This window comes from Pangasianodon hypophthalmus, chromosome 4, assembly GCF_027358585.1.
Source record: "Pangasianodon hypophthalmus isolate fPanHyp1 chromosome 4, fPanHyp1.pri, whole genome shotgun sequence".
In the NCBI taxonomy this organism is placed as follows: domain Eukaryota; kingdom Metazoa; phylum Chordata; class Actinopteri; order Siluriformes; family Pangasiidae; genus Pangasianodon; species Pangasianodon hypophthalmus.
This window is the reverse complement of record NC_069713.1, coordinates 4,143,192-4,169,887: the sequence shown is the minus strand read 5'-3', so window position 1 is coordinate 4,169,887 and position 26,696 is coordinate 4,143,192. Positions and strand designations below refer to the sequence as shown.

Genomic DNA, 26,696 nt, shown 5'->3' with positions numbered 1-26,696 from the left:
ATTAGCACATCTTTCATACACATTATGAACAGTTTTTAATAAACTTAGTTGTTTTGCTTTATTTGTTTGACTTAACTATAGATTAACTCTATAGAGTAAAGTACAGAAGTGTCTTGTAGTGATTAACACACTGCACTGTGTTCAGGTGAAGCTGCAGCTGAGAGTGAAGCCGCTTACGCACAGGTCATGAAGAAAAAGAAGAGAAACAGGAACAATGGTAGAGATTTTTTTAATACGTTTCATGGATTATTTATTAAAACCAAAATCAGCAAATAACACTTGAAATCTTCAGCACATTCAATCATTTATTACATTAACAATCTGCATCCAAGCATCTGAGTACACAAGCTGAAATTTTCCTCCACATCAGACGAGTCAATTCCATCACAGGCTCCATTAAAAAGTCAAAGATCTACTCTAAAAACACAGCTAGACTTCAGTGAGGTTTTGGCAGGAGACTGTTAATGACTTATGTTTATGTTTATGAGTTATGACTGATGTATTACAAGGCTAAAGATCATTGGGATGGTTTTGTTCTCTGCTACTGCAGGTGCTGATGCTGAAGCTGGTGTTAGTGATGTGACTTATGCTGAGCTTGAACTAAAACCAATGAAAAATGAAAAGAGAATAAAAGGTAGGAGCAATATGAAGAAATTTTATTTTGTGTCATAGATCACTTGCACCCTACTCTTGTTTTATGTAATGAATAAAACACTCTGTTGTGCTGTTATAGGAAAATAATCAATGACAGTGTGGTGTGATGAAGCAGAGTTACTGCTTCAGAGTTCTTACCCTGAAGGTGATTATTTTCCTATTACAGCACATCCCAAAGTGTTTTACCACAGCAACTTGCTTCTTTAATTCATTACAGAAAGACACATCATTTGTGTCTTTTCATCCATTTATTATTGTGAGATTTCTGCAAATTCTATTTAATATTTTAGATGAGTTGTAATTTTTCGGGAGATTAATTCAGGATATCTTGACTCCCTCTAGAAAAGGCCAGTGTGGGTGATGATACTGTCTACTCAGAGGTGAAGCACAACATGGAGGTAAGACTCATGACATTTACAGTATAAATCTTAAAAGACAAACCAAACACCATGAAGTAAGAAATAGTTTTAAAGGTGCATTGGGTAGAACTTCTAGCAGTCTAGCATCTAGCAGTTACAGTATCCATGTACACAAAACCCCACCTCACAGAATCTGAAAGAGTTCATCCATGTTAGATTGGTAGCTGTCTAGATAACTTTCCATCATCTCATTCTACTTGGACAGTTATGACATAGTTAGCTATGAACATGCAAAATACTGACATGCCAAATAACTAACTGATTTCTTGCTGCGGTCACAGATTCAAAAAGTTAATTAGTTTGTAACATCAGTGATAGCAGTATGAGGAGAAATGTATTTATAAAGATATTTATTGCAATCTCTTTCTTTCTCTCTGCAGTGAGCCGTGTGTCTGTGTCCACTGATGAAGCTACAGTTATCAAACAGATCACTGGAAAACTGTGAATTGTGTTTGTCTTCAGTTTTTCCTAAATGTTCAGAAAGGAAAGTCTGCTCATCCCCTTCCTGTACGCAGGAACATTACTTATTTTTTTTCTTCTTTTAACTGCTTTTCTTTTCCTACTTATTCTATGCACTTATTATTAAGGGCACAAATATTATATTATAATATAATATTATATTATAAATTAATTTTATATACATGTGTCTCATTTGCATATTTTGACACAGTAAAAAGGAAATTCATAATGTGGCTAATTTTATTAATGCACTTTCAACTGGATACATATACAATTAAAAGAAAAAAAAGTACTTTAGGGTGAAAAAAATACTTGTTCAAAATTATAAAAATAGTTTCTTCCATTTTTAAAGTATTATTTAAGGTTAGACACAACACTCTAAAATACTTTTTTTTAAATTATTTTTACTTATTTTTTACTCATATGCTAATTCCATTGAACGTACATTAATACAAATAATTTAATATGCATGTGGATCATTATCCTTATTTTTCTTTTACTCATATACTTGCACTTCAGTGCTTTTGGTTGGTTTTTGGTTGGATACGAACACTTGGTATCTGATACTGCACACACCAAAGTAGAAGAAACATGAGTGAAATATGTAAGTCTGTCACTGTTTTCTTACACAAAGTGAGTTATTCTCGTTGATGTACAAAATTTCGCTGATGAAAGAATGAATTAACACGAAAGTAAAGTTGGCTGGGGTGAATATTTATATTTTTGGTTCTGTACCATGCTGTCCTGGATCATTGCTGTCGTCGTCTGATCTGTTGATCCACACACACACACCTTCTAAATAATGTTGTTTTTGAAAATTTTCTCTTTATAGTTTACATTTTTCTAACCATTTTTTATTGTTCATATTTATGCCTTTACAAATGACCTGATGCTTTGTTATAAATGACCTGATGCTTTGTTCAAAAATGTGACCTGAAATGACTTTGTTTGTGGCTTAAACAGTGTTTTATGCATGCACGAGGTGCAAGACAAAGAGGAGGCTTATCTTAGAGAACTTATTTTATACTTCAGCAATGTTTAGATAAAATATGAATAAAGATGTACAACTTTGAATGAAATGTAGGTTATTCTTGCCATATAAATAAATAAAACTTTCTGAAGAGCTTAAGTAGGGGAGAGATGATGAGGAAGGAAATGAAAGACAGGTGTGTGTGATTAGAATTCTGGCGAGGGAGTGTGACGATTTGTGTTTTGGTCTGGCGTGGCTGTGACACAATGCTAGTGGCTTTGTGGATGCAGCGTTTGGTGTAAGTGATTGTGATAGAGGGAACATACACACCGATGATCTTCTCAGCTGTCCTCACTATCCGCTGCAGGATCTTGCGATCCGAGATGGTGCAATTCCTAAACCAGGCAGTGATGCAGCTGCTCAGGATGCTCTTGATAGTCCCTCTGTAGAACATGGTGAGGATGGGGGGTGGGAGATGGGCTTTCCTAAGTCTTCGCAGGAAGTAGAGACGCTGCTGGGCTTTTTTTGTTATGGAGTTGGTGTTGAGGGACCAGGTGAGGTCCTCCACCAGGTGAACACCAAGAAATTTGGTCCTCTTGACGATCTCTGTGGAGGAGCCGCTGATGTTCAGCGGAGAGTTGTCACTCTGTGCTCTCCTGAAGTCAACAACCATTTCTTTAGATTTAGTCATTAGATTTGTTCAGAGACAGGCTGTCGGCTCTGCACCATCTGATAGCCGGCACACTTTCTCTCTGTATGCTGACTCATCGCTCTTGCTGATGAGACCCACCACAGTCATGTCATCGGCAAACTTGATGTGATTCGAGCTGTGCATTGCTACACATTCTTGAGTCGGCAGAGTGAACAGCAGTGGACTGAGGGCACAGCCCTGGGGGCCCCAGTGCTCAGTGTGGTGGTGTTGGAGATGCTGTTCCCGATCCGCCTGACTGTGGTCTCCCAGTCAAGATGTCCAGGATCCAGTTGCAGAGGGAGGTGTTCAGCAGGTTCAGCTTGTGGTTGAGCAGGTTCAGCTCCAGGTTTAGGTGTCCAGCAGGTTCAGCTTTCTAATCAGGTGCTGAGGAATGATTGTGTTGAATTGAAGTCGAACCAGTGAGGGGGGCAGCAGGGTCTTGATGTGCCTCATGAGGAGCCACTCGAAGCACTTCATGATGATGCGTGTGAGTGCCACAGGAGTGTAGTCATTGTGGCAGGACACTGGACACTTCTTCGGCATGGGGACGATGGTGTTGGCCTTGAAGCACGTTGGAATGCATGGTTGAAATCTCCGGCAACAATAAACAGTCTGTCAGGGTGTGACTTCTGCAGTTCACTAATAGCCCCATACAGTTCACAGAGCGCCTCCTTAGCATTAGTACTGGGGGAATGTATACTCCAATTATAAGGACAGTGGTGAATTCTCTTGGTAAATAAAATGGTCTGCATCTAACAGTCACAAATAGTAATAGCTAGAAATTACTTCCATGTTGATGTAAACACACAAGCCTCCACTGCGAGCCTGACTGCACAGAGCTGTGTTTCTGTCGGGGCAAAACGAGGCTAGCCCGTCTAGCCGAATGGCGGCATCCGGAACTCTGTCCCTGAGCCACGTCTCAGTGAAAACAAAGACGCAGCAGTCTCTAAACTCGTGCCACGTAATTTGCTGGAGTAGGATGTAGTCCAATTTATTGTCCAGGGAGCAGACATTGGAGAGCAGGATGGACGGGAGAGCCGGCCGGCTAGGGTTTGTTTTTAGCCTAGCACGGACTCCCGCCCTCATGCCGCTTACGGTATCCCCTCCCCCGGCTACCAGCATCAGGCTGGGGGCTGGAGGTCTGATCCCGGCAGCTAGACGAGATCACATAGCAGATCATCATGCAGATCAGTTGTTGCCTGATTTTTGTAGCTTATTAGTGTCTGGCGATGGTATACATGAACACCGATCGCTCTGATGTCCTGGTGCCGTTGAAAAGTCAGGCTAAAAACAAAAATAGCACCATTTTACATCCGGGCAGCTGCTGCGTGCTACTGCCACACTGCCATCTTGGATGTATATTTGAGAGATTCTATAGATCGTAAATTGTAATTTCCAACCTTTGACCAGGAAAAGCCATAGAAAAAACCCCATCAACTTGAAATTCCTACTTTTGAACCCGTGGTGATCTTCTCAAATAATAAAGTGTTCACTTAAAAGCAGAAACTCGATGCTGCAGTATAATTCTGTGTAAGAAGTGGATCTCACTGCAGTAAACTTCAGGAGTAAATGAGGAATCAAACTGAAGTGTTATTACTCTTACTGCATGCCTACACACTGGTACACTGATGTACAGGACTAACATAACACTGAAAAAGTCCAAAACACAAACACAGGAAATTAACATTACAGCAGTGGCAGTGATTCAAAAGTTACTTATAAGGTGAAATACAAGGTTTGACTGTTAAACCCTGCTAAATAACTTCCTCATAAGTGCATTTATTCCCAGCCCTGGCAGAGGGATTAAATACTCAGGATTAGAAGTTTGTAAATCAAGCTTATATCTAAATCATTGTTGTATGTGAGCACTAACACAGTCTACACAATACTGTATAAATAAACATTTATTCCCTTTTGTTACTGTAAGAGGCTGCGCTACACCTCCAGCAGCCAGTAGAGGGCAGTAGTGCCGCACAGTGAGAGCAGCCATTCAGGAGAACTCAGTTACCCAGAATTCTCCAGGCTGATTAACCTGGATTAACTGCACCTGCCAGGCAGGATACTTAAGGCCAGTCTTTGACACAGTCCTTTGTCACACCTTTGTAGAGGAGTGACCAGTATAGTATGTCAGTGCTTTACCTAAAGTAAAATTAAAAGGGTAAAAGAAAAAGAAAATAAGAATTTAAAAGAATTTTAAAAAAGAAATTGAGAAGAAAAGCAGAAAGAAAGCAGAGGAAAGAAGTGACTAGAGCGAGTGCACCAATCACACCAAACCCTGCCCTTAACCTTTATTTCACCAATATATAAACCCTGCTTGCCCAGTTATTTATAAGCAAGCAGGGGTTTTCACTCTGCAATTGGGTCCACACTGAACCGTCCTGTAACAGTTACCATATCATTTGTGTATGAGATTTCAATTCAATTCAATTTTATTTGTATAGCGCTTTTAACAATGGACATTGTTACAAAGCAGCTTTACAGAAATAAATGGATTCACAAAAATATATCGTAAATATTTGAATTTATCACTGTGAATTTATCCCTAATGAGCAAGCCAGTGGCGACGGTGGTAAGGAAAAACCCCCCGAGATGATATGAGGAAGAAACCTTGAGAGGAACCAGGCTCAAAAGGGAACCCATCCTCATCTGGGTGCAATGGATAGTGCGATTATAAATAAATCCCTTCTATTGTGTACTATATGGACAAATAGTGCAATTGTGCAACCAATAAATTCATCACAGTTTTTGCAAGAAGTCCGGCTGGTTAAAATCTATCCACTGTCCACTGATGGAGTCCTGAGTATGAAGCTGCTCGTGGCAACTGCAGCCCCAAAGCCACTACAGCAATCGCAGTCCCAAGCCATTACAGTACAGCTCCCCGTATGTGATCCCCAAGCCATCTCCACAGCCCCCAGGTGGCACCATCCCCAGCAATCCAAACAGTTCTTCAGGCAGTCCATATGGGGCCACCCCCAGCAGCAGAGAGCGAACTCAACCGATGAGAACTCCAACCAGAAGTAGGGCATCAGGATGGGTCAGGCAGCGAGGAGGAGCAGAACGGGTCAGGATCACTGGCATCACTGGCATCTCAGAAGTAGCATGTGTAGCTCGACAGAGTGAGGGAGAGAGAGAGAGATGGAGAGAAAGGAAGAGATTGTTAGGTGAGCTTTTGTCCTCTAATGGTTAAGCACGATGTACTTTGCATGCAGAGTGCAAGCAGGGACTCTGGCAAGACTAGCTATGACAGCATAACTAAAAGGGAGAACCAGAAGCTAACACAGACATAAGGGCACCCTGGGACATAAGGCAGCCAGCCACTCCACCGTCGACAAACCTGAGTGAACGTGTGAGAGTGGGGGGGGGGGCGACAGCATCCAAACTTCCCAGTTCACCACAACACTCTATGCCTGTGAACCCTCCAGACCTGCCCCTGTACCTAAGAAAACTATTCACAAAAGGCTTGACTAAACAAATATGTTTTCAGCCTAGACTTAAACACTGAGAAGGTGTCTGAGCCCCGAACTCTAAGTGGAAGGCTGTTCCATAACTGTGGGGCTTTGTAAGAGAAAGCTCTACCCCCAGCTGTAGCCCGCATTATTCGAGGTACCAACAAATAGCCTGCACCTTTTGATCTGAGCAGGTGTGACGGATCATAAAAGACCAAAAGTTCTTTTTATAATAAATAAATAAATATAAATAAATACTTTCAAAAGTATTTTATAATCAATACGAAATTTGATTGGGAGCCAATGCAGTGTGGATAAGATAGGGGTGATGTGGTCATATCTTCTGGTTCTAGTAAGGACTCTCGCTGCTGCATTCTGGACTAACTGGAGCTTGTTTATGCATCTACTGGAACATCCAGACAGTAAGGCATTACCATAATCCAACCTAGAGGTAACAAAAGCACGAACTAATTTTTCTGCATCGTGTAGTGACAATATATTTCTTATTTTAGCAATATTTCTGAGATGAAAGAAAGCAATCCTAGTTATATTATCTACATGAGCTTCAAAAGAAAGACTAGAGTCGATAATCACACCAAGCTGCATGTGGTCCTAGTACAAGTACTTCTGTCTTGTCAGAATTAAGTAAGAGAAAGTTAATAAGCATCCAGTTTCTAATGTCTTTTACACATTCCTCAACTTTATTAAGCTGGTGTCTGTCATCTGGCTTTGCTGAAACATACAACTGTGTGTCATCAGCGTAACAGTGGAAGCTAATACCATGCTTACGGATAATTTTGCCCAGAGGTAGCATATATAGAGAAAAGAGCAGCGGGCCTAAAACAGAGCCTTGCGGGACACCAAACTTTACCTTAGCATGAGAAGAGAAGTCACCATTTACGTTTACAAACTGATAACGATCAGTCAAATAAGACCTGAGCCAGGAAAGGGCTGTTCCCTTAATGCCTACTACATTTTCTAGTCTATCGAGGAGAATAGCATGATCAATGGTATCAAAAGCTGCACTAAGGTCAAGCAGCACCAGCAAGGAGACACAACCCTGATCAGAGGCCAGTAGTAAGTCATTTACAACTTTTACCAGTGCTGTCTCTGTGCTATGATGAGGCCTAAATCCTGACTGATACATTTCATGAATGTTATTCCTATGTAGGTATGAGCATAGCTGCTGTGCTACAACCTTTTCTAGGACCTTGGAAATAAAGGGGAGGTTTGATATTGGTCTATAGTTAGACAGCTGACAGGGGTCAAGGTCAGGTTTTTTAATCAGGGGCTTGATAACTGCTATTTTAAAAGATTTAGGTACATAGCCAATGCTAAGGGAAGAACTGATTATCTTTAAAAGAGGTTTGATTGTTTCAGGAATTATCTGTTTGAGGAAACAAGTAGGTAAAGGATCTAGCATACAGGTTGACGATTTTGATGATGAAATTAGTGAAATTAGTTCAGTCTCTTCAAGGGGAGTAAAGCGTTGTAGTTGTTTATCTAATATTATCATATTATCACCTACAGGATTAGTTATAGAACTGTCCGATTTTAAATTAATAGTCTGAATTTCTAGCCTGATATTTTCAATTTTACCATTGAAAAGATTCATGAAGTCATCGCTGCTATATAATGATTGTGTGCGTGTTTCTATTGTGGTCTTATTCCTAGTTAATTTTGCTACAGTATTAAATAAGAATCTATAATTATTTCTGTTATCTTCAATTAGGGTGGAGAGATACATTGATCTAGCAGCACTAAGAGCTTTCTTATAGCTCAAAAGGCTCTCCTTCCATGCTATTTGAAATACTACCGATTTAGTTTGACGCCATTTACGTTCTAGTTTTTGAGTGGTCTGTTTTAAAGTTCGTGTGTTCGCTATACCAGGGTGCTAGTTTTTTCTCCCTAATTATTTTTCTTTTAAGTGGAGCTACCTTATCTAGCGAGTTGCAGAACGTTGATTCTAAACATTCAGTTGCCTGGTCAAGTTCTTCGGGATCAGACGGTGATCCAATCATGGTTGATAAATCTGGGAGATTACTGATAAAACTCTGTGCAGTTGTTGACGTGAAAGTACGTTTGACATGGTGATGTGGCAAGGTGCATAAACTATGATTAATACACATTTTAAATGAGATGAGGTAATGATCTGAGATAGCTTCAGACGGTGGACATGAGACTATATTTTCTATATTTAATCCGAATGTTAGTATTAAATCGACAGTGTGACCACCACTATGGGTGGGTCCTATTACATTCTGATTAACCCCTACAGAATCAAGAATGGACACAACTGCTGTTCTCAGAGGGTCTTCTGGATTATCAAAATGAATATTAAAGTCTCCAACAATTAATGCCTTGTCTAAAGAAACAACCAGGTTAGAGATGAAATCCGCGAATTCACATAGGAATTCTGAATATGGCCCTGGGGGTCTGTAAATAATAATTACTGGAATCACCTGGGTAGACTTATTTTTAGTGGCTACGTATGTTATGAACTTAAAATGCGTTAAACTTATGACTAGGTTTTTGTGTGATGCCTAGATCATCATTATAGATGACTACAACGCCTCCTCCTTTGCCAGTTAGATGGGGCTGATGTATGTAACTGTACCTGGGAGGACTAGCTTCATTTAATGCTACAAAGTCGTTTGGTTTAATCCACGTTTCTGTTAAACACAGCACATCAAACTTCTGATCAGTAATGGTTTCATTAACAGGAAGCGATCTAATATTCAACAGTCCTAGCTTCAGATCAAGGGTGCTGGCTATGCATTCGGTTTGATTTAATTTTATGTTAATTAGGTTACTAAAATCTGTCTGAGTATGTCTATAATTTTGTTTAGCTCGGGGAACAGACACAGTCTCAATATGGTGGAACCTAAGTGACGACTCAGTGCAGCTAGCAGACGATCGGTTTAGCCTGCTTGTCTGTTCCCTGGCCTTCACCCTGGATTGTCACCGATTAACTAGGCCTGTTCTGAGACTATGTGCTATGCTGCAAGAAATGAGAGCAGCACCTTCCCGAGTGGAATGGACACCGTCCCGCCCTAACAGGCCAGCCTTGTCCTCAAAGATAGTCCAATTATCTATAAGATAGTAAAATTATCCACCTGGACATCCAGCAGTTCAGCGACCATAACCTGCTGTAAGCTACATCGCCACGCCGCATTGGGATGGGGCCAGAGCATATTACTGCATCGGACATCGCCTTCGCTAATTTACACACCTCTACCAAGTTACACTTAGTAACCTGAGACTGACGAAGGCATATATCATTAGCTCCTACATGAATAACTATCTTTGAGAACCTGTGCTTGCCTAAGACCCTACGATTACCTGCTATGTCCGGCACCCTGGCTCCCGGTATACACCTAACTAAAGCTGCTGGTGCCCCTAAAGGCCTAGCTAATTTCACGTGCCGCAAGATAGAGTCACCTATAACCAGAGCTCTTTCAGGTTTCTCAGCGGGTGCGTCACTGAGGAGAGCAAACCTGTTGGACACGTGAAGTGGAGAGGAGTGGTGCTCCCGTGGGTGAGCCTTAGCGTTAGCTTTGGCTTTGCGATTATGCCGCCGAGTCGTCACCCATTTGTCCCGCTGTGATTTGTCCCGGAGTTGGGGGTTTGCTAACTCCGCCTAAGGCATCCAGACTTTCCCCTACAGAAACTACACTGCTCTCACTCTCACTAGCTCTCTCTAGAGACTGGATGCGCACCTCTAATGTTGCAATCTTCTCCGTCAGAGAGCTAACTAACATACATTTATCACAAATAAAGCTATTGCTAACAATGGAGGAAGAGTGACTAAACATCCTGCACTCAACACACTGAACAAGCTGAATGTTAGACATGTTTAATGCACCTTAGTCGAAGATCCGTTGATATTATTTTAATCGGCGTGGATCCGGTGTGGATGGCCTCTGCTCGTTGTCTTGACAAAATACAAAAGCGCTCTTCAAGAGAAAGAAAAATGAAAATACGGTAGAAGAGAACGTGAAAAATACAACACATGAAAACGCAAAATTATTGATTTAAAAAAGAAAGAAACAGTATAGTTAAGACACTGACACAGGCAAGAAACTTCCAGCAAAACAATTCGAAAACAGATAGTGATGACCATTATTATTATTCTTGATTGCCTGCACCTGCCATGCAGGATACGTAAGGCCAGCCTTTCACATTGTCCTTTGTCACACCTTTGTAGAGGAGTGACCGGTATTGTAGTTCAAGATGTCCAAGAAGAAGTCCAAGTCCAAGAAGTCCAAGATGGTGGCACGGCAGTAGCACGCAGCGGCCACTCTGGATACAAAATGGTGCTATTTTTGTCTTTAGCCTGACTTTTAAGGGCACATCGACATCGGAGCTATCGGTGTTCGTGTATACCACCGCCAGACACTTCTAAATTTCAGAAACAACACTACAGCTATTCTGCTAGATGATCTGCTGGAGAAGCTACGCGATCTCGGCTTGCTCTGGGGACCAGGCCTCCAGCCCTCGGCGTCGCCTGATGCCGGTGGCCAGGGGAGGGGACGTCGCCAGTGGTGCGTGAGAAAGCAGAAGCGTGGCAAGAGGGCAGGCTAGGCTAAAAACAAACCCTAGCCGGTCGGCTCTCCCGTCCATCCTGCTCCCTGGACAATAAATTGTATTACATCCGACTCCAGCAAACTACGCGGCGTGAGTTTAGAGACCGCTGCATCTTTGTTTTCACAGAGACGTGGCTCAGCGACAGAGTTCCGGACGCCACTATTCAGCTAGATGGGCTAGCCTCGTTTCATGCCGACAGAAACACAGCTCTGTGCGGTAAGGCTCGCGGCAGTGGCTTGTGTGTTTACATCAACACGGAATGGTGCAAGAACTCAGTGCTAGTTTCTAGTTACTGCTCATCGCTGGTGGAGTTTGGGACTGTTAGATGCAGACCATTTTATTTACCACGGGAATTCACCACTGTCCTTATAATCGGTGTATACATTCCTCCCAGAGCTAATGCTAAGGAGGTGCTCTGTGAACTGTATGGGGCTATTAGCGAGCTGCAGAAATCAAACCCTGATGGACTGTTTATTGTTGCCAGAGATTTCAACCATGCAAATCTCAAGTCAGTGCTCCCTATATTCCATCAGCATGTGGACTTTGCCACGAGAGGGAAGAACGTGCTGGACCTTGTTTACACAAACATCCCTGGCTCATACCATGCAGAGCCCCACCCCCCACCTCGGCTACTCAGACCACATCTCTGTTATGCTAATCCCAGCATACAGACCGCTAGTCAGACGCTCCAAACCAGTTCTGAAGCAGGTGAAAACAGGAGCCATCTCTGCTCTTCAGGACTGTTTTGAACACACTGACTGGCACATGTTCGGGGAAGTGGCAACTGACAGCGACTTCACCAACTTGGAGGAATACGCGACATCAGTGACTAGCTATATCAGCTAGTGCATTGATGACTTCACTGTCTCCAAGACCATCACCACATGCTCTAACCAGAAGCCGTGGATGACTGCAGAGGTGCCTGCGCTACCGAGGACCCGAGACTCCGCCTTCAGAGCAGCGAGCCCTAAGAACAGCGAGGGCCAGACTGTCCCAGGCTATCAGAGAGGCAAAGCGCACACACGATCAGAGAATCCACAACCATTTTGAGGCCAGCAGAGACACGCAGGGCATGTGACAGGGCATCCAGGCCATCACCAACTACAGGACAACATCACCTGCCTGTGACAGTGATGCCTCTCTCCCTGAACAACTTCTACGCTCAGTTCGAGGCACAGAATGGCGTGACGGCGAGGAAGACCACCCCTTCTCCCAATGACCAGGTGCTAACCACGGCTGACGTGAGGAAGACTCTACACAGAGTCAACCTGCGGAAGGCTGCTGGACCAGACAACATTCTCGGCAGGGTGCTCAGAGGATGTGCAGACCAGCTGGCAGATGTTTTCACAGACGTCTTCAACACCTTCCTGAGCAGCACCGTTGTTCCAACGTGCTTCAAAGTCAAAGTCAACTTTATTGTCAATTCTGCCACATGTTCAGCACATACAGAGAACTGAAATTATGTTACTCTCAGACCCTAGGTGCATACAGATAACACACACACAAAAAAGGATGTAAAAATACAAATGGAAATGCAAATGGATACATATAAATAGAGTATAAATGTATCTACAAGGCACAACAGATAGAGTGCAAACAGTGCAAATGTAAAGTAAGTAGTGCAAAGAGCTTATCAGACTGTTAAAGTGACAAAGTTAAAGTGACAAAGTAAACAGTCAGAAAAGGGTAATTAACAGTCCAATGCTGTATGAGGTAGAGCATAGACTAATGCTGCACAGGTGACTGGTGCAGGTCCTGGGGAATGGGGGGGTGGAGGTGGGTTGGTGGTGTCAGAGGGTCAAAGTTTGGGAGAGAGTTGCGCTTCCTGACAGCCTGGTGGATGAAGCTGTCCTTCAGTCTACTGGTCCTGGCCTGAAGACTCCGCAGTCTTCTCCCTGATGGCAGCAGACTGAAGAAGCTGTGTGTCGGGTGGGTGGGATCACCCGCAATGCAAAGGGCTTTTCGGGTGAGACGGGTGCTGTAGATGTCTTGGAGGGAGGGGAGAGAGACACCAACAATCCTCTCAGCTGCTCTCACTATGTGTTGGAGGGTCTTTCGACAGGATGCGTTGCAGGCGCCATACCACACAGTGATGCAGCTCGTCAGAATGCTCTCGATGGTGCCTCTGTAAAAGGTGCACATGATGGGGGCCGGGGCTCTGGCTCGCTTCAGTTTGCGCAGGAAGTAGAGACGCTGCTGTGATTTCTTGACCAGTGATGCAGTGTTGTCAGTCCAGGAGAGGTTTTCTGTGATGTGCACACCCAGGAACTTAGTGCTGCTCACTCTTTCCACAGTCACACCATTGATAGTCAGAGGAGCATGCTGACTGTGTGCTCTCCTGAAGTCGACAACAATCTCCTTTGTCTTCTCCACATTCAGAGAGAGATTGTTGTCACCACCCGGCCAGGTGGCTCACCTTGCTCCTGTAGTCTGTCTCATCTTTGTTGCTAATGAGACGCACCACAGTCGTGTCGTCCGCAAACTTAATGAAGAGATTGGAGCTGTGTGATGGTGTGCAGTCATGGGTCAGCAGAGTGAAGAGAAGGGGGCTCAGCACACATCGTTCAGGGGCCCCTGTGTTCAATGTGATGGTGCTGGATGTGTTGCCGCTGACCCGTACTGCTTGAGGTCTCCCAGTCAGGAAGTCCAACAGCCAGTTGCACAGCGAGGTGTTGAGTCCCAGCTGGACCAATTTGTGAATGAGCTGTTGAGGGATGATAGTGTTAAATGCTGAACTGAAATCTATGAACAGCATTCTAACGTATGAGTCTTTTTTGTCCAGATGTGTGAGGGCTGAGTGGAGAGCAGTGGCGATGGCGTCATCGGTTGAGCGGTTGGACCAATATGCAAACTGAAAGGGGTCAAGGGAGGGGGGGAGGAAAGACTTGATGTGGTGCATGACTATTTGTTCAAAGCACTTCATTAGGATAGGAGTAAGTGCAACCGGACGGTAGTCATCGAAGCAGGAGGGTGACGACTTCTTCGGGACTGGAATGATGGTGGTGGCTTTGAAGCATGTGGGAACAACAGCCTGACTAAGTGAGATGTTAAATATGTCTGTGAAGACATCAGTGATTTCTGCTGCACAGTCTCTCAGTACACGACCAGGTATGTTGTCAGGACCCGGAGCTTTGCGTGCGTTGATCCTGCTGAGGGATCTCCTCACGCTGTGCGTGGACAATGTCATCACCTGGTTGCCAGGAGGAGGTGGAGTCTTCTGTGCAGTGGTGCTGTTTTGTGCCTCAAAGCGTGCAAAGAAGACGTTCAGCTCGTTCAGCAGGGAGACGGTGCTGTCACAGGTCTGCGGTGGGGGCTTGTAGTCCGTAATGGTCTGTATCCCTCGCCACGCTAAAACAATGAACTATCCTCCTGGAGTACTGTCTTTTAGCCTCTCTGATGCCTCAGGACAGGTTGGCCCTAGCTGTCCTCAGTCCCTCCTCATCTCCAGATCTGAAGGCAGCGTTACGAGCCTTCAGGAGTCTGTAGACTTCGCCTGTCAGCCACGGCTTCTGAATGGCTCGAACAGTGATGGTCTTGGTGACCGTTACATCTTCAATACACTTGGTGATGTAGGCAGTGACAGTCTCTGTGTACTCCTGGAGGTCAGTGGTGTTGTTGTATGTGGCAGCTTGCTTAAACATATTCCAGTCTGTGGTGCTGAAACAGTCTTGAAGAGCCTCTGAAGATCCCTCTGGCCACACCAGTATTTGTTTGCGAACTGGTTTGGCAACTTTAACAAGCAGTCTGTATGCAGGCATTAGCATGACAGTGATGTTGTCTGAGGCACCAAGGTGGGGGAGGGGAAGAGCCTTGTAAGCTCCACTCTGGGTGGTGTAAACAAAGTCCAGTATTTTGTTTCCCCTAGTTGGAAAGTCTATGTGTTGATATATTTTAGGAAACACACTCTTTAGGTCTGCATGGTTGAAATCCCCAGCCAAGATGAGAAATGCATCAGGGTGAGCTGTCTGCTGCTCATTGATGTGCTGGTATAGTTCATTCAGTGCCTCACTCCTGTTGTTGTTACTGGAGCTGGGAGGGATGTATACAGCAACGAGCAGTATGGCTGTATATTCCCTCGGTAGATAGAACGGACGGCACTTAATAATCATGAATTCCGCCAGGGGTGAACAGTGTCTACAGACCACAACAGCGTCACGGCACCAAGCATCATTGATGTAAGCACAAAGCCCGCCGCCGCAGGACTTACCTCCCTCGATGAGAACTCTGTCTGCACGATAGCATGTTAGCTGGTCGAGCTGAATGGCAGAGTCCAGGACGCTGTTGCTGAGCCATGTTTCCGTGAATACAAAAACACAACAGTCTCTTACAATCCTCTGAGTGGAGCGCAGTAAACGGATGTAGTCCGGTTTATTTTCCAAAGAGCGTACGTTGGCCAGTACGATGGTGGGGATCGCTGGCTTGTGTGGGTTAGCCGCTAGCCTAGCCCGGATACCTCCGTGCTTACCCCTCTTCTGCTTCCTCTCACGCCGCTTGTGGCGCATCCACTGTGGGTGAGATACAGGAGTGGGGGTCAGTGATGGAATAGACCTCCGGAGCAGACCGAGGTCACGCAGCTCTTCGGCGTGCGCAGAGTTTAACTCTAAAAATGAGGTTCTACCGACGTCGAGCAGAAACTCATGACTGTATACACGCTTAAAGACAGACAGACGTGACGAATACTTACAATAACACTGCGACTTACAAGATAAAAAACACGAAAACACCGTACTGTCGGGAGAGAGAGAAGCTGCAGCGTGTGCACGCGCCGCCATCTTGAAGGGGAGACAAGGCCACCACCATCGTTCCTCTGCCAAAGAAGTCTCCAGTGTCCTGCCTCAACGACTACCGTCCCATTGCACTTACACCCATCATCATGTAGTGCTTCGAGAGGCTTGTCATGAGGCACATCGAGACCCTGCTGCCCCCCTCACTGGACCCCCTGCAATTCGCTTACCGCCCCAACCGCTCAACAGATGAGGCCTTCACCATCACCCTCCATCTGGCCCTCACCCCCCTAGACAATAAAGACACATATGTTCGAATGCTGTTCATAGACTTCAGTTCAGCATTCAACACAATCATTCCTCAGCACCTGATTGGAAAGCTGAACCTGCTGGGCCTGAACACTGCAACTGGATCCTGGACTTCCTGACTGGGAGACCACAGTCAGGCGGATCGGGAACAGCACCTCCAACACCACCACACTGAGGCTAACAGACTGGTATAGAGCCAACAACCTGTCTCTGAACGTGGACAAAACTAAAGAGATGGTTGTTGACTTCAGAAGAGCACAGAGTGACAACTCTCCGCTGAACATCGGCAGCTCCTCCGTGGAGATCATCAAGAGCACCAAGTTTCTTAGTGTTCACCTATTGGAGAACCTCACCTGGTCGCTCAACACCAGCTCCATAACTAAGAAAGCCCAGCAGCACCTGTACTTTCTGAGAAGACTGAGGAAACCACATGTCCCACCCTCCATCCTTACCATGTTCTACAGAGGGACTATCGAGAGCATCCTGTGCAGCTCCATCACTGCCTGGTTTGGGAATTGCACCGTCTTGGACCGCACAACCCTTCAGCGGATAGTGAGGACAGCTGAGAAGATCATCGGGGTCTCTCTTCCCTCCATCACGGACATTTACACCTCACGCTGCATCCGCAAAGCCACCAGCATTGTGGATGACCCCACACACCCCTCTCACACATTCTTTACCCTCCTGCCATCTGGTAAACCGTACCGAAGGATTCGGGCCCTCACGACCAGACTGTGCAATAGTTTCTACCCCCATGCCATCAGACTCCTCAATACTCAGAAACTGGACTGAAGGAACACACACAGACACATACATATATACACACACAACTGAGCATCCTCCATCCTCTCTGCAATTTTTTTGCAAGTTTTTGAACATGTTTATTCTGCTACAATACTTATTATACGATACATAGGCTGCTACTCTTATGTTTACACTTATGTTTACGCTATTTCAGCTACTTGTACTGTACTCGTGTACTCTTTGCACTATTGTGACTAGGTTCACTTTTAAACAGAACTGTGTACTGGTCGGCACTGCACTGGGACTTACTATGCCCATTGTCTGTCCCAGTAGTCATTGTATTGTCTTGTGCTGTCTGCACATGTTTGCACTTGTGCACTTTATGTATAAATTATGTAGTCCCTTGTAGTTCTGTGTTGTTCTGTGTTTGTCTTATGTAGCACCTTGGTCCTGGAAAAACGTTGTTTTGTTTCATTATGTACTAACTGGCTGTATATGGTCGGAATGACAGTAAACTCCACTTGACTTGACTTGACACTCGACTTAACCAGGAGCTCGAGACAGGGCTGCGCATTCTGTTCTCCGAGGACCCATCATCCTGGTCTGTGAATTTGGTCTGGGTAGAATACGCAAACAACTCAAACAACTCAGCCGCCACGAGTATCTCGCCATTCCAAGCCGCCTACAGGTACCAGCCCCCACTCTTCACCATGCAGGAGTTGGAGGCATCTGTAACCTTGGCCCTGGCCTTCGTCAAGCGATGCCAACGGACCGGGCGAAGAGCCCGCCTCACACTCCAGAAGCTATGCCAAGTGGTTCAACCAAAGAGTGTGGCTATCCACCAGGGACGTGCCTCACAAGATGGCCTGCAGGAAACTGGATCCTCGATTCATGGGACCATCATCCATCCCACGTTCCATGTGTCCAAGATCAAGCCTGTCCAAGCCTGCTCATTGGCTCGTTTTGGGAGGAGCACTTCTTGCGGTGGCCATTTTGTACCTCCAGCACTATATAAGGCCTCAACCAGCATGTGCTCATCACCAGATGGTCTCCTCAGTTTACCTTGTGTACCCATGTAGCTATCCCCCTGTTTCCCGTGTTAGTCTTCCCGGTTTTGACCCTGGTTTTGACCCTTCTGTTAAGTCTGCCCTGCGTTATCGTTTGTCTGCCTATCAGTTTTTGGATTATTTGGAACTGTTGCACTTGGATTTCTGCCTGCTGCTTTGGATTTGTCTGCCTACGGAGATTAGCCCTGCTGCCGCTAGTGGGTCAGCCATTAGCTCATCTCCACCGCTACGGGACTCTGTAATCTGTTTCATACAGTTCGCGAGGATATTGAGTTCCCTGTTTGTGTAAACCGCTGTGCTCATTAAAGACTCTTAAAGTTGAATCTCTGTCCGCATTCTGCATTTGGGTCCGACTCCGGTTTTCTGACAGATTCTTTTGCATTGTGCTGCTGCCGCATGATTGGATGATTAGATAACTGTATGAATGTGCAAGTATACAAATGTTCCTAATAAAACACTAGCTATAACAAGTTTATCGCTATTGTATTCATTAGCAAATGCAACTTAAAGACACTAGCTTGCTAGCTAAGGGTGGAAAACGTAGTGAACAATTAACTCCTTACCTTAAGCCAGAATATACCATTAAAAAGCAGTTCAGATTCACTGTCACTCATGCATTTCAGCACCTAAACAACGTTCAAAGTGACAACAGGAACACTGTTGTTCATTACCAGATATGATGACGTGCGAAAAGTCTCTATACCTACATGCAAATAATAATGTAAATAAAATAAGCATTAGCATTTAATAAAAAGAATACATTAATTTTCATCTCTCTCATTACATTGTAGGTTTTACAGTGTGAGTCATAACACAGGCTTAATGTGAAAAGGGAACAGGACTGACCACAGCTGTGTCAACTAAAATGTAGAAGTGGCATATACATTATATACACTCTCTCTCTATATATCTCTGTGAGAACACAGGAAGTGGTAAGGCTTTAAAACACACCACAGCTCAATGAGTCATTAGAGAGACAGGATGGAGCTCAGTCCACTCCCTGTGATGCTCTGTGAGTAAATGTTCTCTTTGTGTCTTCATTAGAGTGAGTGGTGCAGTATAAAGTTCTTCATCTGCAGTCTGAATGTCTTGAGTAATGAGCTTATTGTGTGACTAGGATATTGTGTGTACTTCAGCATGACTGCTCAGGTGGATCAGTGTATCCATATCTGTTATGAGAAAAGTTTAGTTTGTTGTGTAACTACTCTCAGTAACTATGATAGTTCAACTGGTAAGAGTACAAGTAATCTGCTAAAAGAAAATGACTGGATGGTGTTTGTACTTTCACCAATGGAAGTCATGGTTGTGACTAACTGAAATGTCTTTAGCTGCTGTGGTGAGCCTCTGGTGGTGTTTCCTGAGGACAGAAAGGTTTTAACAAAACCATGTTATCATTAACTAGACTTACTGAGAAAATGCCTTATAACCTAACCTAATCTCAGTACAGCAGATTGACTCTAATAGACACTAATACCAAACTAATGCACAGCACTTTTTTCTAAATAATCACTAATCATTATTTACCTATCTTTTTCAAAAATAAGAGCAATAATTGTGCAGAAACAAACGCTTCCCATTAGTCCTGTACACACACAGAGCAGTGACGGTGTTATAGGCGTGAGAACAGAGACCAGTTTGTGGATGTGGTTTATTTTCTATTTTAATGTAGTGATGCAATTTCAGCTGTGAAGAAGGGGAGGAGGTGTGAAGGTGAACGTGTGAAAGCAGTAACTAACACTTAACTTTTTAACTGTTTAAATTTAAACAAATTTAAATCCACTGACACTCATTGAGCTCTTTTAAAGCCAAAAGTTGGCCAAGCTAAAAATCACCATTTGAGTCTCCACAGCAGGGCCAGTTGGAGACAAAATGACTATTCAGAGTGATAAGATTTCTGAACATACCTTCACTGACCACTTTATTAGGAACACATACTATTTATTAGGAACACATACTATTAGCTGGTATATTATACTATTACTATACTGCCATCGAGGTGCTCCCTGGAGCCACTCCTCCTCACTCAATCTGACTGAGCAGAAAGCTATGGATGATTACATTCTGGAGGCTCTTCAACAGGGGTATATCAGACCTTCTACAGCTCCTGCATCAGCTGTTTTTTCTTTGTGGAGTAAAACGGGGGGGACTCCAGCCCTGCATTGACTACAGAGCATTAAACCAGTGCACAGTTAAATAATGCTACCCACTTCCTTTGGTGCCTGCAGCCCTGGAACAACTTTGTTCAGCCCAGTATTTCACAAAATTGGATCTCTGGAGTGCATACAACTTGGTGCACATACACAAGGGAGATGAATGGAAGACCGCATTAAGCACCACCTCAGGCCACTATGAATACTGTGTTATGCCATATGGGCTCTCTAGCGCCCCCTCTTATTTCCAGTGTCTCATAAATGATGTTCTGTGAGATATGTTGGGTAAATTTGTCATTGATGACATTCTGGTATATCCACCCTCTCTAGAAACTCATATTCAACATGTCCCTCAAGTTCTCCAGCACCAGCTGTTTGTCAAGGGGGAAAAGTCTGCATTTCATCTAAACACTATTTTGTTCCTTGGTTACATCATTAGCACCAAGGGCGTATCTATGGACCAAGCCAAAGTAGGTGCAGTCATAGACTGGCCTACACCCCAAACAGTCAAGGACTTTCAGCGATTCCTCAGCTTTGCCGACTTTTATTGTCGCTTCATACGGGTCTTCAGCTCCATAGCCCATCCCCTCACCACACTACTCCAAGGTGGATCCAAATGCCTAGCATGGACACCAGCAGCAGACCAAGCTCTGCGACAGTTAAAGACTGCCTTCACCACAGCCCCTATCCTTAAAAATCCTGAAGGTTGCAAACCATTTGTGGTGGAGGTCGATGCCTCAGAGACCAGGGTGAGGGCTATACTCTCTTAGAGATTTGGTGAGAAGCCCAAGCTACACCCTGTCACTTTCTATTCAAAGAAGTTATACCCAACTGAACGTAATTATGATATTGGAAACCATGAACTGTTGGCCATAAAACTAGTCCTAGAGGAATGGAGGCACTGGTTTGAGGGGGCCAAGCACCAGTTTACAATATACACAGATCATAAAAATCTCGGATATCTCTGTACAGGTTAACTCAGTCAGTAAACTCCACTTCCCATCCTGCATCGCGGCTTACAAACATGGCCACCACTGACTCCATTTCCCAGATTACACACACTTCTTCTGAACACACACACCTGGACTCAATTATCTCATGTTTGCTGATTGCCTGACCTCAGCATGTCCCTGGATCTGTGTATTGTCCTGTGTTTTGGATTTGTTTGCTGTTCTCTCCAAACAGAGAAAATACCTTATACCCTACAGTAGCATTTTTGCTGCTATTATGTGAAGCAGCTCTGTGCAGTAAATTCATTCTCATACACACTAACACCAAACTATTGTCTAGTGTTATTTTAAACAATAGAAAAAATCATTATTTACTTATTTGTGTCAAAAATAACAGAAGTAATTATGCACTTAACACTTTTCATTAGCCTTGTACACTCACACACACAAGCCTGAGAGCAGAAACAAGTTGGCAGTTGTGGTTTAGCTTTTTTTTTTTTTAATTCAGTGATGTGTTTGGCAGTGAAGAAGGGGAGAAGGTGTGAAGCTGGATGTTGAAACTGTAACACACGCAGTTTCTATATGCGAGCTTCACAGTTCTTACCGCGCGCTGGCTCGTGGGTTCTTGGCTTTGTTGCAAGCAGGACACCGACAGAGAGCTCGGGAGATCATAACACTTGATTTATTAAACATAACGAGGAGAATATCGTGAATTAGCCACATCCGATTACACAGTGCGCATCATCTCTCTCTCTGTCTACACTCTCACCACTGCGCGCAAACAATTCTCTCCCGCGGTCCTAATCACGGGTCTCTGTTCTCGCGATATTACCTCTAGATCTTATTTAAAGTTATAGAACATTAATTTTAACCTTAAATTTCACTCCCTACAAAACAATAACTGACTTGTAACTGTAAACTGTAAATTTTGATGGACAAGTATATCCCCACTGACACTTATTGTGTTGTTGTAAAGCCAAAAGTTTTCTAAGCTGAAAATATTTGCACATTGCATCAGTTCATGTTGATGCCAAATTCTGAACCTACCACCTGCATCATGGAGCAAAAATCAAGATGCATTTAACCAGGTATCCTATTTTCAGGCCAGTTTGGCTGAGCCTGTGGCCACTCTAGGCCTGGATTCCTTTTCACAGTCTCCTTTTCATAACTTAAATGAAAAAAAGGAGAAGAAAAGGAGAGGAAGGTAAGGAGTGGTGAAGTGGGGCTTTAAATGAAATATTTAGTAGCCTGTTTGTTGAATAGGCTGTGCTTACTTAAATAGCAAGCCAACTAGGTTAGCTAGCTTGTTTTAGCTACTGGGTATGCTCATGCTAATAATAGTAGGTACTATTAGTTGTTTCAAGCTTGTTTAAGTCTCTGTTCTTTGAGCCCGTGATGGTGTGAACTGACAGCACACAAAGTTAATGAGGAAAGGGCTTTGCTGCCAAGAATCACACAGAAGATTCGAAACCTTAAAATTTCTAAGAATACATTTTCCCTATTGGGGTTGCCTGTATGTTTGTTTTTTAGGCCTACTGCACTATTCTTCCAAAGAACCAAAATTCCTAGCTATGATCCCACCTGTATCTGCATGATTTTATACACTGTGCTACTGTCACTTGATTGGATGATTGGATAACTGACTGGACATTTAGAAAGCTGAGCAAATCAAAGGAACATCGGCTTATATTTGTCAAACAGTGACATTTTTTTTAACTTTGCTGACTCAAAATAGCCAAATAGTATTTAAATGGATTTTAAAATGTATGGAGTTGTGAATGAGGATTTTATGAAAATTACTGTTTGTTGAATGACTAATATAAATGGTGGTCTCTGCCCTATGCTCTCCCCTATGGATGAGCCACCAGTGTCTGTAACTTCCCTAAATACCTAGAAGGATCACATCTCTGACACATATGTTTTATTGTTGTGCATTTTAAACTTGGACAGTACTTTGTTTCATTTGTTTCAAATGATTGAGCACTTCCTGAAGTGAATGGCATCTCGCCATTCCAAGCCGCCTACGGGTACCAGCCCCCACTTTTCACCACACAGGAGTTGGAGGCATCTGTAACCTCGGCCCTGGCCTTCGTCAAGCGATGCCGGCGGACCTGGCGAAGTGGCCGCCCCACACTCCAGAAGCTATGCAAAGTGGTCCAACCAAAGAGTGTGGCTATCCACCAGGGACCTGCCTCACAAGATGGCCTGCAGGAAACTGGCTCCTCGCTTCGTGGGACCATTATCCATCCCACGTTCCATGTGTCCAAGATCAAGCCTGTCCAAGCCTGCTCGTTGGCTCGTTTTGGGAGGAGCACTTCTTGCGGTGGCCATTTTGTATCTCCAGCACTATATAAGCCCTCAACCAGCATGTGCTCCTCGCCAGATGGTCTCCTCAGTTTACCTCCTGTACCCAAGTAGCTATCCCCCTGTTTCCCGTGTTAGTCTTCCCGGTTTTGACCCTGCCTGTCTTCGGTACTTCTGTTAAGTCTGCCCTGCGTTATCGTTTGTCTGCCTATCGGTTTTTGGATTATTTGGAACTGTTGCACTTGGATTTCTGCCTGCTGCTTTGGATTTGTCTGCCTACGGAGATTAGCCCTGCTGCCGCTAGTGGGTCAGCCATTAGCTCATCTCCATTGCTACAGGACTCTGTAATCTGTTTCATACAGTTCACGAGGATATTGAGTTCCCTGTTTGTGAGTAAAGACTGTGAACCTGCTATTGTTTATCTGCCTGTTGCTTCGTCCTTTGCCTATACTGTTCCGCCATTGACTGTGTGTAAACCGCTGTGCTCATTAAAGACTCTTAAAGTTGAATCTCTGTCCGCATTCTGCATTTGGGTCCGACTCCGGTTTTCTGACAGATTCTTTTGCATTGCGCTGCTGCCACATGATTGGCTGATTAGATAACTGTATGAGTGTGCAAGTGTTCAGGTGTTCCTAATAAAATAGACAGTGAGTGTATGATAATTCATCCAGATAACTGAGACAACATTATAATATTATAAAGTAAACCATTTTCATCGAGCCCAGAACATGACCTGATTGATGCCAACACTAGCTATAACTAGTTTATCGTTATTGTATTCATTAGCAAATGCAACTTAAACACACTAGCTTGCTAGCTAAGGGTGGAAAATGTAGTGAACAATTAACTCCTTACCTTAAGCCAGAATATACCATTAAAAGGCAGTTCAGATTCACTGTCACTCATGCATTTCAGCACCTAAACAACGTTCAAAGTGACAACAGGAACACTGTTGTTCATTACCAGATATGATGACATTTGCGAAAAGTCTCTATACCTACATGCAAATAATAATGTAAATAAAATAAGCATTAGCATTTAATAAAAAGAATACATTAATTTTCATCTCTCTCATTACATTGTAGGTTTTACAGTGTGAGTCATAACACAGGCTTAATGTGAAAAGGGAACAGGACTGACCACAGCTGTGTCAACTAAAATGTAGAAGTGGCATATACATTATATACACTCTCTCTCTATATATCTCTGTGAGAACCCAGGAAGTGGTAAGGCTTTAAAACACACCACAGCTCAGTCAATGAGTCATTAGAGAGACAGGATGGAGCTCAGTCCACTCCCTGTGATGCTCTGTGAGTAAATGTTCTCTTTGTGTCTTCATTAGAGTGAGTGGTGCAGTATAAAGTTCTTCATCTGCAGTCTGAATGTCTTGAGTAATGAGCTTATTGTGTGACTAGGATATTGTGTGTACTTCAGCATGACTGCTCAGGTGGATCAGTGTATCCATATCTGTTATGAGAAAAGTTTAGTTTGTTGTGTAACTACTCTCAGTAACTATGATAGTTCAACAGGTAAAGTACAAGTAATCTGCTAAAAGAAAATGACTGGATGGTGTTTGTACTTTCACCAATGGAAGTCATGGTTGTGACTAACTGAAATGTCTTTAGCTGCTGTGGTGAGACTCTGGTGGTGTTTCCTGAGCACAGAAAGGTTTTAACAAAACCATATTAGCATTAACTAGACTTACTGAGAAAATGCCTTATAACCTAACCTAATCTCAGTACAGCAGATTGACTCTAATAGACACTAATACCAAACTAATGCACAGCACTTTTTTCTAAATAATCACTAATCATTATTTACCTATCTGTGTTAAAAATAAGAGCAATAATTGTGCAGAAACAAACGCTTCTCATTAGTCTTGTAAACACACAGAGCAGTGACGGTGTTATAGGCGTGAGAACAGAGACCAGTTTGTGGATGTGGTTTATTTTCTATTTTAATGTAGTGATGCAATTTCAGCTGTGAAGAAGGGGAGGAGGTGTGAAGGTGAACGTGTGAAAGCAGTAACTAACACTTAACTTTTTAACTGTTTAAATTTAAACAAATTTAAATCCACTGACACTCATTGAGCTCTTTTAAAGCCAAAAGTTGGCCAAGCTAAAAATCACCATTTGAGTCTCCACAGCAGGGCCAGTTGGAGGCAAAATGACTATTCAGAGTGATAAGATTTCTGAACATACCTTCACTGACCACTTTATTAGGAACACATACTATTTATTAGGAACACATACTATTAGCTGGTATATTATACTATTACTATTCTGCCATCGAGGTGCTCCCTGGAGCCACTCCTCCTCATGGCAGAGTTTACCCACTCTATCTGACTGAGCAGAAAGCTATGGATGATTACATTCTGGAGGCTCTTCAACAGGGGTATATCAGACCTTCTACAGCTCCTGCATCAGCTGTTTTTTCTTTGTGGAGTAAAATGGGGGGGACTCCAGCCCTGCATTGACTACAGAGCATTAAACCAGTGCACAGTTAAATAATGCTACCCACTTCCTTTGGTCCCTGCAACCCTGGAACAACTTTGTTCAGCCCAGTATTTCACAAAATTGGATCTCTGGAGTGCATACAACTTGGTGCGCATACGCAAGGGAGATGAATGGAAGACCGCATTTAACACCGCTTCAGGCCACTATGAATACTGTGTTATGCCATATGGGCTCTCTCGCGCCCCTTCTTATTTCCAGTGTCTCATAAATGAGGTTCTGTGAGATATGTTGGGTAAATTTGTCATAGCTTATATTGATGACATTCTGGTATATCCACCCTCTCTAGAAACTCATATTCAACATGTCCCTCAAGTTCTCCAGCACCAGCTGTTTGTCAAGGGGGAAAAGTCTGCATTTCATCTAAACACTATTTTGTTCCTTGGTTACATCATTAGCCCCAAGGGTGTACAGATGGACCAAGCCAAAGTAGGTGCAGTCATAGACTGGCCTACACCCCAAACAATCAAGGACTTACAGCGATTCCTCAGCTTTGCCGACTTTTATTGTCGCTTCATACGGGTCTTCAGCTCCATGGCCCATCCCCTCACCACACTACTCCAAGGTGGATCCAAATGCCTAGCATGGACCCCGGCAGTAGACCAAGCTCTGCGACAGTTAAAGACTGCCTTCAACAAAGCCCCTATCCTTAAAAATCCTGATACTTCCAAACCATTTGTGGTGGAGGTCGATACCTCAGAGATCGAGG

At 43.7% G+C, this 26,696-nt stretch overlaps 1 protein-coding gene across 1 annotated transcript in view; it reads left to right on the top strand.

The window, feature by feature from the left end:
- LOC117597097 (Fc receptor-like protein 5) overlaps positions 1 to 2,435 on the top strand; it is a 42,963-nt gene extending 40,528 nt beyond the window's left edge. The window contains exons 10-13 of the mRNA XM_053233246.1: positions 146 to 217; positions 551 to 634; positions 997 to 1,052; positions 1,454 to 2,435. Of these exons, the coding sequence (XP_053089221.1) occupies positions 146 to 217; positions 551 to 634; positions 997 to 1,052; positions 1,454 to 1,456 (215 nt within the window). The 3' untranslated portion in view covers positions 1,457 to 2,435. The remainder of the gene's footprint in view (positions 1 to 145; positions 218 to 550; positions 635 to 996; positions 1,053 to 1,453) is intronic.
- The last annotated feature ends 24,261 nt before the right edge of the window (positions 2,436 to 26,696 follow it).